The sequence below is a fragment of the Ctenopharyngodon idella genome, chromosome 17, assembly GCF_019924925.1.
Source record: "Ctenopharyngodon idella isolate HZGC_01 chromosome 17, HZGC01, whole genome shotgun sequence".
Lineage (NCBI taxonomy): Eukaryota > Metazoa > Chordata > Actinopteri > Cypriniformes > Xenocyprididae > Ctenopharyngodon > Ctenopharyngodon idella.
The window spans coordinates 21,403,054-21,413,830 of record NC_067236.1 but is presented as its reverse complement, the minus strand read 5'-3'; the positions used below and the strand labels follow the sequence as shown (position 1 = coordinate 21,413,830).

The 10,777-nt window shown below is 37.9% G+C and overlaps 1 protein-coding gene across 1 annotated transcript in view; it reads left to right on the top strand.

Annotated features, from left to right (window-relative positions):
• Positions 1–641: 641 nt before the first annotated feature.
• The window catches only part of ccdc88c (coiled-coil domain containing 88C), a 72,719-nt gene continuing 62,583 nt past the window's right edge, over positions 642–10,777 (top strand). The window contains exons 1-3 of the mRNA XM_051867032.1: positions 642–1,118; positions 3,241–3,341; positions 7,530–7,638. Coding sequence (XP_051722992.1) covers positions 1,059–1,118; positions 3,241–3,341; positions 7,530–7,638 — 270 coding nt within the window. The 5' untranslated portion in view covers positions 642–1,058. The remainder of the gene's footprint in view (positions 1,119–3,240; positions 3,342–7,529; positions 7,639–10,777) is intronic.

Below are 10,777 nucleotides of genomic sequence, written 5' to 3'. Positions count from 1 at the left end.
TTCACTATCCCTTTAAGTGGCTTTTGAAAAAAAGAAGAAGAAGAAAAAAACAAAACAAGCATTCGATCTGCCAAAAGACATTTTCACATAAGGCTTAAATTTTAATGGATATGTTTTTAAATGCCACAGCTTTTCAGTGGTCTTGTGTTACGTTATTATTTTGTCAAATTTTGGTCAGGCAACAAACCCGCCGAAACTCAAGGTTCATGAACGTAAATTACATATTTTGTATTCAAAATGTGCATACAATAATCCTGCAACCAAAGATAAAGTTTATTTTTGTTTTATTTTATTTTAAGTTGTATTCAAACCCGCGAAACTGACTCCAAAAAACCTGAGGGGGCACATGAAGCTAGTGATTCATGTCCTTATAAACTAACGCTTGTATTCAGTGTCTAATAATAGGCCAACCTGGGTAATTTTACAGTTAATTGTTCACCTATAAAGCACGGAAACGTGGTAAACAAAAGCAAGTTTTTGAGGTGTACAAAAATCTTACCTGCTGAGGGTGCCAACGAGCTGTACAGTTGAGGTCTGGTTGTCCCGACAACAGTTTGGCCTGTTGGTTACGTCATTTTGAATGAAACCCAGTATCCACGAGTCCGCTATTGGTCGATTTACTGCCACCCACCGGTGGAAACGCGCAGCTGATTGGCTCATGAGCATGTCACTCTCCTGTGCTGTTCGTGTGCGGGACTGCGGGTACAGGTTGAATACGCGGCGACAAAGTAACTCTAGCAGTAGCTCAGAGTAAATGGCGAGAAGTTGAACTTTAATGGTGCAAGTCCGCGTAGACTGTAGCGATTCACTTTTGTGTTCGTACCTTTCACTTTTGGGATTGCAAATCACTTTAAACGTTTGGAATGTCTTTTTATTTCCAGAATGGAGTTGATTCGCGTCCCCTGCATTGTTCTGCGACGGACAGTAATGTGGAGTACATAAAGCCTTAGAGGAATCCGACGCACTTTGTTTTTTATTTATTTCTTTAGACGCACTTTAAGTTGCAAACAATTTTAACTCTTGCGTGGGTATTTGGTGTGCTGTTTCCCCCCACAAAAATGGATATTACAGTGTCTGAACTGATGTCTAACTTCATGGATTCACCGCTTGTGGTTTGGGTAAGTCACAAAGACATGATGGCACCTGCTGTGTGCACGGAGTTTGTATTTGTGTTGTGTAATTTGTTCAGCAGCGGTCACTGACAGTACAAAACTGAGCAATACTAATGTGGGCTGGATGTTTTTGTTTGTTTGTTTATTTTTATCATCCCTATAATGGAAAGAGACTAACGTGCTCTACATTTAGCAGATGTCTATGAGCATATAAAAATTGTTCCTAAACATATAATTATTGTTGTTTTTATATCTATATTTCTTTTAAAAATATAAGTGATAAAAGTTGCATTTATGAACTTTATTTTGTCATATTATATTCATATTCTGTTATATATTCATTTAATTTTTACTTTATTTGCCATCTTATGAATTGTTTTACAACTAATAGGTATTTTTAATATAGCCTGTAAGTATATACTGTGTATATACATTTTTCTACAAATATAATGTAACATTGTATTTTTTTCTAAATAAGTCTCACTAAATGTTAAGCATGTGTTAAACCTGCACACACACCAGCATAACATTAGTTTTTTATGTACTTGCATGCTATATGAAGAATTTAATGACACTTGACAGAACCTGCGGAACTTCCTATGACCCCCTTACCTTGACCCCTGTGTCCTGTTTGGCTTTGCTTTCTCTGGCCAGTGTGTTTCCAACTCATATGTCACCATCTTAAAGGGATAGTTCAGCCAACAATGACAATTAAGTCATTAATTACTCACCCTCATGTCGTTCTAAACCCATAAGACTTTCATTCATTTTCGGAACACAAATAAAGATATTTTTAATGAAATCTGAGAGCTTTCTGTTCCTTGTGCAAAAAATATAATTTATTACATTATTTACAGAATATGAATCTCCAACGCACGTTCACGAGAGCACTACGATGTATGCGTGTTGTGTTGAAGCGAGAGCAGATGTTGTTGCGTGAACGCATGTTGGAGATTAATATTTTGTATATAAAATGGTAAATTATGTTTTTTTTCGCAAACAAAGCACTCGTGTCACTTCATAAAACTGAGGTTAAATCACTGAAGTCACATGAATTACTTTAATGATGTCTTTACTACCTTTCTGGGGCTTGAAAATGGTAGTTGCGTAGCTCTCAATGGAGGCCCAGAAAGCTCTGAGATTTCATCAAAAAGTCTTAATTTGTGTTGTGAAGATTAACAAATCTCGTACACATGGAGCTGTATGCGTAAAAATTTTATATCGTATCTGCGTTTTGTCCAGACGGATTTGGCATTTTGGGAGCCTGAAACCGCTATTTTTTTTGAAACCGGGTCCCAGAGTGGATAAATCTGAAAAAGACACACTAGCGTTTTCGTGTGTACAACCAATCCTTATATTTTGTGAAACGATGATCATGTCATCACCCCACGTCTCGACCCTAGTCAGACACCACTATGTCACGTAACAGCAACAACAACAACTGGTAAAGCTACCGAGCCTATTAGCTTTACTAAAGTAAAGCTTTATTACTTAGCTTTACTAAAGTTTGTATACAGCGCGCAACGTTTTTGCGCATGCTCCAAGTCTTCCTCTCCGTTTTTAGTGTATCTCTGTGGCAGAATTACAGCTCCACATACTGGTCTGGCATGTATACTACATCGTTTTGAGTCAGTTTCAGTGGTTTTGTGTGTACGCAGATATTTCTTGAGACAATGCCATGTTTATGGAATTTTTTTAGAACGAGATAAAAAAAAAAAAAAAGATCGGATAGTGAAAGCTCTGACATCGTGAGAGCGACATGAAGGGTGAGTTATGACAGAATTTTTTTTTTTGGGTGAACTAACCCTTTAACCCACATTAGACAATCATCAACACTCCTATGTTGATGATTGTCTGTTCCTTGATACTTTATAACATTGAAATAAAAACAAACAAACATATACAGTAAGAGAAAGACAGCTGTATTTAAGCTTTGGAGTTAACTGTTTGAAAATATCAATATTTACTCTTTGTACAGACAGTTTCTCTTTACAAATATGTCTAAAATTGTGTGCACTGCAGTTCTGTTCTGAAACAGAAAGCATGGTTGATTTATGTGCAGCTGTGCATGTATCCTGTCATGATATTACTACTTACTTTTTTTTTTTTCTTTTTTTTTTTTTAACAGGTTAAGACTTTTGGACCGCTTGGGTCTGGTTCAGAAGACAAGCTCTCTATGTTCATGGACTTAGTGGATGGTGTTTTCCTCCATAAGATAATGACACACATGTGAGTGACAGAGTCTGGACTGTGTATGTGTGCGACCGTGCGTACATGCTGTAATCTAGCAGCTGTTGTGGGCCTATCTTTTTTTCATTAGAAACCACATCCTATCCTTTACTGCTGCTATCCAACTGTGCAGACACTCAATCCGAATCATCACGCTCCGTCGGTTTTGTTCCTTTTGTATAATTAGTGTGTTAATAAAGGGTCTGTGGCTGATTTGGGGTTGTACTTTGCCCAGAGATTTAAGGTCATGTGTAACATCAGTTAGCAATCATGCAGTATACATTTTAGCCGCGTTTGACTGAACGTTAGGTCACGGAAGTTTTGGTAAGCTCAAGCTGTAACCTCAGCTAAACAGGTGACTAGGCAGCATTTTTGTGTGTGTTGCGAATGAACAAGGAAATCCCTTCTTTGAGAGTATTTGCATCATGCAAAGCAGCTCATTACACTTTTGACACCTGAAGTTTGTGCATCTAGATTGTGCTTTATAAAACCACTGTTAATGAATTCTCACATCCGCTGCATCAGCTTTGTCCTTTAACCTACTTTACTCAAGCAGCCTTGCCGCCCTCTGCCTTAATCAGGGGCTTAAACACTAGACCTCCTCAGACAAAGGAAATATTTTCTCTATAAATTGGGGGGGGGAGGTTGGCGGGGGATCATTCATGTCTAATAGGAAGACGACACATGTACTGTATGAGCCGTCCTCCTCAGACACTCTCGTCACTGTCCTCGTCGATAAATTATTGTAGCCTGGTGTCATGTTCTCTGCGTATCATGTCTCTTGGAGGACTGACTGCATCAGTTTCATTCCTATGGTTGTCTTAAAGTCAGCACGAAACAGCGTTTGTTTGCAACCCGTTTTACTTCCCTTATGCGACATGATTCCTTGAAATCAAAGCTGACATTTTTTTTATGGAACAACAACATCATAAATATATCCACTAACCATTTTTTTTTATCCACTAACCAGTCAGAAACGTCTAGTTGCGTTCTAAAAGTTGTAACTTCTTCCTGAGTCTCTCCATCAGTGTCCGACTCCGGTTTGAACAATGTAAGGCTGAACACCGTTACTGACAATCCTCATTTTGGCTGCATGAGATTCTCCAGCTTTGTTGTTGTTGAAGCGCGAGCTGTTAAAGCTCCACCCTCTTCTGGTAAGGGGGCTGGGAGCAGCAGCTCATTTGAATTTAAAGGGACACACACAAAATTGGCATGTTTTTGCTCACATCCAAATAGGGGCAAATTTGACAAGCTATAATAAATGATCTGTGGGGTATTTTGAGCTGAAACTTCAGACACATTCTAGGGACACCAGAGACTTATATTACATTTTGTGAAAAGGGGCATTATAGGTCCCCTTTAACATCCCCTTCCCCTTGCAACAACATCTATTGGCGCAAAGACTGGGCAATAATCCCTCCCCTCAAGCAACCTGTTTTTTTTAATGCAATAACTCATTCTATATAAGCTCTCTCTATAGAAACAGTAGATAGATAAGAAGAATGGAAATAATATAAAGAAGCATCTGTTTGGGATCAAGTAAACCCAAAACCCAGTCTAATTATATGTAGTTGACTGTAGTTGATTATAGTTGTGCCCCAAACATTAACTAATAAGTATGTGAGCTTTGGAACCAAATGAGTTATTGTATATTGTTATTATGAAGACTCACACACTCAGGTGTCCATTGTGTTTCCACTGAACCATTACAAATGAATGGAGATGTGGAATGCTGAGGGCAATGTACGCACTGCTTCTTTCTCTTCACCCACATCCATTTATAATGTGCCCACACTTGTATGCCTGCAGCAAAACGATACCTTTGCCAGAGTTTTCATGCACCAGGTATGTGGTAAACACCATCGCTGTTAGCAAATGAGCTTATATTGCTAATGCATCCCATCTGGCAGATGTCCTCTGTGTGCTCCCTATCAGTCTTCCCTTGACTTTTACCAAACAATCATTGTTTTTTCAACCGTGCTGTCAGTTGCAATATCTATGGTCATAAAACAGCACAAAAAGTGAAACTCAATGCAGTGTTCTTGGCTTTAGGCAATAGAAAGCAGTTGAGCCAGACAGCAGAGGAAAAAAAAAGAAAACTGACCCTGATCTTTTAAGGTCCTTTCACAAGCAAGTGGGAATTTGTGGGCCAAGCTGGCAGAATTTGCATGCCATTCTCACAAAACAAATGTAAATGAGGATCGCACAAACAGAGTCTATGTAGGACCTCAGAACTGTCCGCACCAAGACGAGGATCCTCCTCTGAGCGTCACTCAACTCACTGGCTTCAGTCTCTGCATCCACTGATCCAGTCTACTGATATGAAAACCTAAATACTTATATAAATATTTGTTCGTTCAACGGATTTGCTTAGTGACGCATGGCGAATATCTATATGCAAAGTAACATAATGCAATGTTTTTGAGGCAGCTTTATTCTGTATATCTATATATATATCTATAGATCCCACAATATCGAAACGAGCCATTTTTTTAAGCTTGATTAAAGAAGTGGTTTGTTTATAATGAGGAGGATGTTTTAGCTATGAAACTTGCAGGATGTTTTAATGTTTCAAAAACCTTATATGTCAAAAGATCAAGCCAAATTTGATTTCTCATGTCATAACCCCTTTAAACCAACAAGTTTTCCAAATTATTCTGACATAACACACTTTCATATTGGTTAGGCTTTCATATCACTGGACTGGATCATTGGATGTCAAGATGTAAACCAGTGAGTTGAGTGCGTTTTGTCATTATGGCAGATAAAAATAAGACACTGCATCTGGTTTTTAAACTTCAGAAACATTCCCACAGTAAAGGATGTAAATATGAATTAGAAGTGAATAAAAAGGCAGAAAATAAGCCGAAAGAGAGATGAAGGTTTTGGGAACAGAAATGAGAGATTCCAAGTGTATTCAAGTGGAATGATTCATGGCCTTTTCTTACATTTCTGATCAATCTGCCAACTGCAACATAACACTTAGTAATATTATAACATTTAACTTTTTGTAAAATTAATCTGATTAAAGGGGACCTATAATGCCTCTACAAGATGTAATATAAGTCTCTGGTGTCCCCAGAATGTGTCTGTGAAGTTTCAGCTCAAAATACCCCACAGATCATTTATCATAGCTTGTCAAATTTGGGTTTGAGCAAAAACACACTGTTTTTGTGCATGTCCCTTTAAATGCAAATGAGCTGCTGCTCCTGGCCCACTTTCCAGAAGAGGGTGGAGCTTTAACAGCTCGTGCTTCAGTTGCTCAACAACAACAAAGCTGGAGAATCTCACAGACAAAATGAGGATTGTCAGTAACGGTGTTCAGCCTTACATTGTTCAAACTGGAGTCGGACACTGATGGAGAGACTCAGGAAGAAGTTACAACTTTTAGAATGAAACTGGACGTTTCTGAATGGTTAGTGGATAAATTTAATCTTTCGTGCAAATCCAGCGTTGAATTGACCCTTGTTCGTGAAGCAGTCCGGTGTAAAATGACGGCACGGAAACAACACTCTACTATAACAACTCTTCCTCTTCTCTAAAGCAGCCCAACATGGCCTCACCCCCTTTGTTGCGTGTCCTCGGGGGCAGGGTTTATGTAAATTTTAGGGTTTGTGATGTCACCAACTCAGAAGCTTGTTGTAGCCCCTACTAGCCGTTTGTTGTAGTCCTTAAAAAGCGATTTCTGTAAAAGAAAATATCTCCCTTTGGATTGAACTTTGAGCGTCGTAACTTTGCAGATGTTGTTTATGCTCAAACAGTAACATTACACACTAACTAAAGTTAAAGAAGTGAAATCATAATCGAGGACCCCTTTAAAAAAAAAAAACAAGCCTAGACTTGTATTACTTCAAAGAGAGAGTAAAAGAAAAATGGATAAAAATACAACTCAGACTGTCAAAAAGATGTATAATGATTATTTGTAGCCACCTCTAGTTGGGTAGTCTGAATGACTAGTTGACTGGTCTTGAGGAAGTCCTGTATAATTAGGTCTATTAAACCATTAAAAAAATGAGGGATGGATAGATGGATGGATTGATAGGTATAGATAGATAGGTAGATATAACTAGTCATTCTAATTAATTGATTAGGTTGTTGGATGGTTAGTCGTAACATTCTGCCAAGCCCTATTAAAATTGTGCTTACGTGAAGATTTTCAGATGTACTCTTGTTCCTTTTGGTCCACAGAGACCCAAGCCCCATGAATCAGCGAGTGAACAAACAAGTCAACAATGATGTCAACCTGAGAATACAGAACCTCAACACTGTCATCCGGCATATCAAAAACTACTACCAGGTAAGATTTCTTCCTCAATGTCATGTTGAAATGGGAAAGTACTTGAAAAACCAAGAGCTTAAGAGGCTTTTTTTAAAAAAAATTAAAGACAGCATTGTGGTTGTATTAGATGGCAGACAGTGGCTGGTCTCTGCAGACACAAGGTGGTGATTCTGGTGTCATGAGGATTAAACCTGTCTGCAGATGTGACTGTGATTGTGGGTAGCTGGGCGCCTTATTTTTTATCCGCATAGTAGAGTTTCTGTTACGTCAAGCCTGTCTAAACTTCTGATCTTAGTTATTATGTGAAGGCAACCAGCAGAGATATTATGTGAAGGCAACCAGCAAAATCAGCTAGTTGGTGGGTTGTCTGAATGACTTATCACTTATAAACGGCATGCATTATTTCATGGTTAAGAGTCATGTCTGCAGCCACCAGTCAGACATGTTTCTTATTGATATTTGAAAAAAACCTTTGAAAATGAAGAAAAATGTACTTGTTGACCTTCCTAACTGATCAGTTGCTTGCTGGACCTGCTTGCATCCTGACTCATCCATAGTACATACTAGGGATGCGCAATATATTAGTAATTAGTATTATATTAGTATAATTAGTATAGGATCATTCCGTGTCACAAGACCAGAAGAAAAGTTTAAGAATTAGAATCTAAAAGGATATTAAGAAATGTATGTATGTTCATTGAGGTAAAATCAGAGGGAGAGTGCTTTTCAAGACCTCATGGAGTTGAAGGTGGTCTATAAGAGACTAAAAGTTTTTTTTTATGAGAGACTGTAGTCATAATGATAGTAATTATTGTGAAGAAAACAGGAAGACATGAAAGGACAGTCTTTCTCAACACCATATTAGACAAAATGTATCATTGACTCTGAGAAAATGGTCTCAGAAAACAGTTCTCACTCACAATTACTGCTGGAAGGAGGCTTTTATGTTGTTGGTTTTGGGAGTTGAAATCTTTCGATTGCTTTGGTTGGTTCTGGGCAGCGTCCCACCATCTGAGTAAGCGTTTGCCACATCTGACCCCCTTTTCTCTTGGCAGAGCGTCTCCAAAGCATTCCTGCTCAAACCTCACTGCTTTCCATCCCAACTCAGTGAAAGAAGACTGATTATGTGTGTCAGTCGCTGGAAAATGTCTGGGTTTTTTTTTTTTTACTCACACTTGTTTAAAATTTAAAATAAAATATAGATAAATAATTCCCCTACACACACACATTCAAGCAAGGATGTAATCAAGGTTATTATAGTTTTGCAGTTTTTAAATTCGTTTTTATTCTAAATATCGTTTTCAAATTTGCTATAAATTTCAGTTTTGTTTTTCAATTAGTTTCATTGAGTTTTAGCTTAGTTTTTGTTTTGTGAACACATTTCTTTTTAGTTTTAGTAATTAAAGTTTAGCAGAATTAACAGAATTCTTAAGAGAACAGCTAGACATTTTTAATGTAAGCTTACTAATGACACAAACATAGCGACACAAACTTAAAGCATGCTAAGCATTTTCGTTGTAGTTTCAGTTTTCGAAATTTAACCTTGAATTTAATCTGCTGTCGCTCTGAGCCAGAGAGACCAGTTTTGAACCACACAGTTGTTACAAATATTCAAATTATTACAGAAGTACTGAGATAAGAGTTAAAGTTAGGATATAAACACTGATGTCTACAATAGCGATCAAAATGGAGCAAAACACCTTTTGAAACTAACTTGGCGCTTCAAATAACGGTTGGTTTCTTTAGTTGTATATTCAGAATAGTGGGAGAGTCATGATCTCTATTTGAAACCAAAAAAATCGTGATTCTCATTTTATCCAGAATCGTCCAGCTCTAACTTGATGTTTACTTTACTGGTTTAAGGATTTTGACCATTGAGAGTTCACATTGGTTTGGGCTGCCCAAATCGAAACCCAAGTAATTGAGAAAATGGTCTGTGGCTTTTCTTTTATCGCTTGTCCCATTATCGTGTTAAATATGGTTAGCACACTATTACACATGGTCAATCGAAAAATCCATATTTATTCACCACTATTCAAAATATCGGTGGGGGACATCTATCATCTTTGTCCCATCGTATACTTTTGCCATCCAACAGTTCCCTTCTTTGTCCTGTTTAAATGCACACTCTGCAGTAAGCAGCTGAAATATGAAAATAACCTCTTATTATATATTATGCAAGATTTTTGGCAGAGCATCAGAATGTTGTAATCACACACACACACACTCATCCAGTGATGGAAGGCCCCCTTAACCACATATTTGGCTTGGGTGGAGCTCATCTTAGTGTTTTTTTTTTTTTTTTTTTTTTTTTTTTTAATAGGGTTAGGGTTAGCCCAATGGGCTCAGTAATAAGTAACTGAGAGGTTTTTGTTCATACAGAAGTGCCCTCACCTTGGAGTAAGTACTGTTTTAACCAAGCACTGTAAAAGAGGTGCTGCTATCTGTCAGATATTTTATATTTTAACTTGGTTTATTCATTAAAACACTCAACAGTCTCGATTTTTCTCATGTGGCTTGTCTAAAACACACACAAAGTGCTCATTCTCAGCCCAAGAGAAACTGTCCTATTTGATCCCGGAAACAGACTTCAGAAAAGCAACATTTGAGCATCTGATTTGGGTCAATGCTCTGCTGAACAGAACCAGATGTGTTGTTTTATCCCGTGTTAATCGCTCCCCCAGAGACCCACCTATGGGGGGAAGGGTCACTGTAATATGAGAACTGCAGGCCTCAAGACCCTCTGAAATGCTGTCCTTAAGACATTTGGCTAATGACCAGAGGAAATGCTTTTGTTACACATTAGCTCTCTCATTGCAGATTTGGCCTGCTTGTTTTCGTCTAGTGCTTCAGGAGTTGGGTCTTTCACACTTTGTTTGGTATCTTCTCTCTTATGTCCTACTAAACTGTGATACACTATGGTGGTCCCTCACAGACAACTTGGACCCTAATTAGTACATGACACACTTCTGTGCTGTTGCTTCATCTTGATAAGAAATGAGGTGGACACTGGATCGGGTGACTCAATGTTCTGGCTAGCTGCAATTTACAATCTATTATGTCATTTATTCATTAATTACCTGGATATATTATACGTTTACTAATGACTCAATAAGGGATTTTTCTTTAAGGTTCCTTACTGGTGTTAAAGAATGTC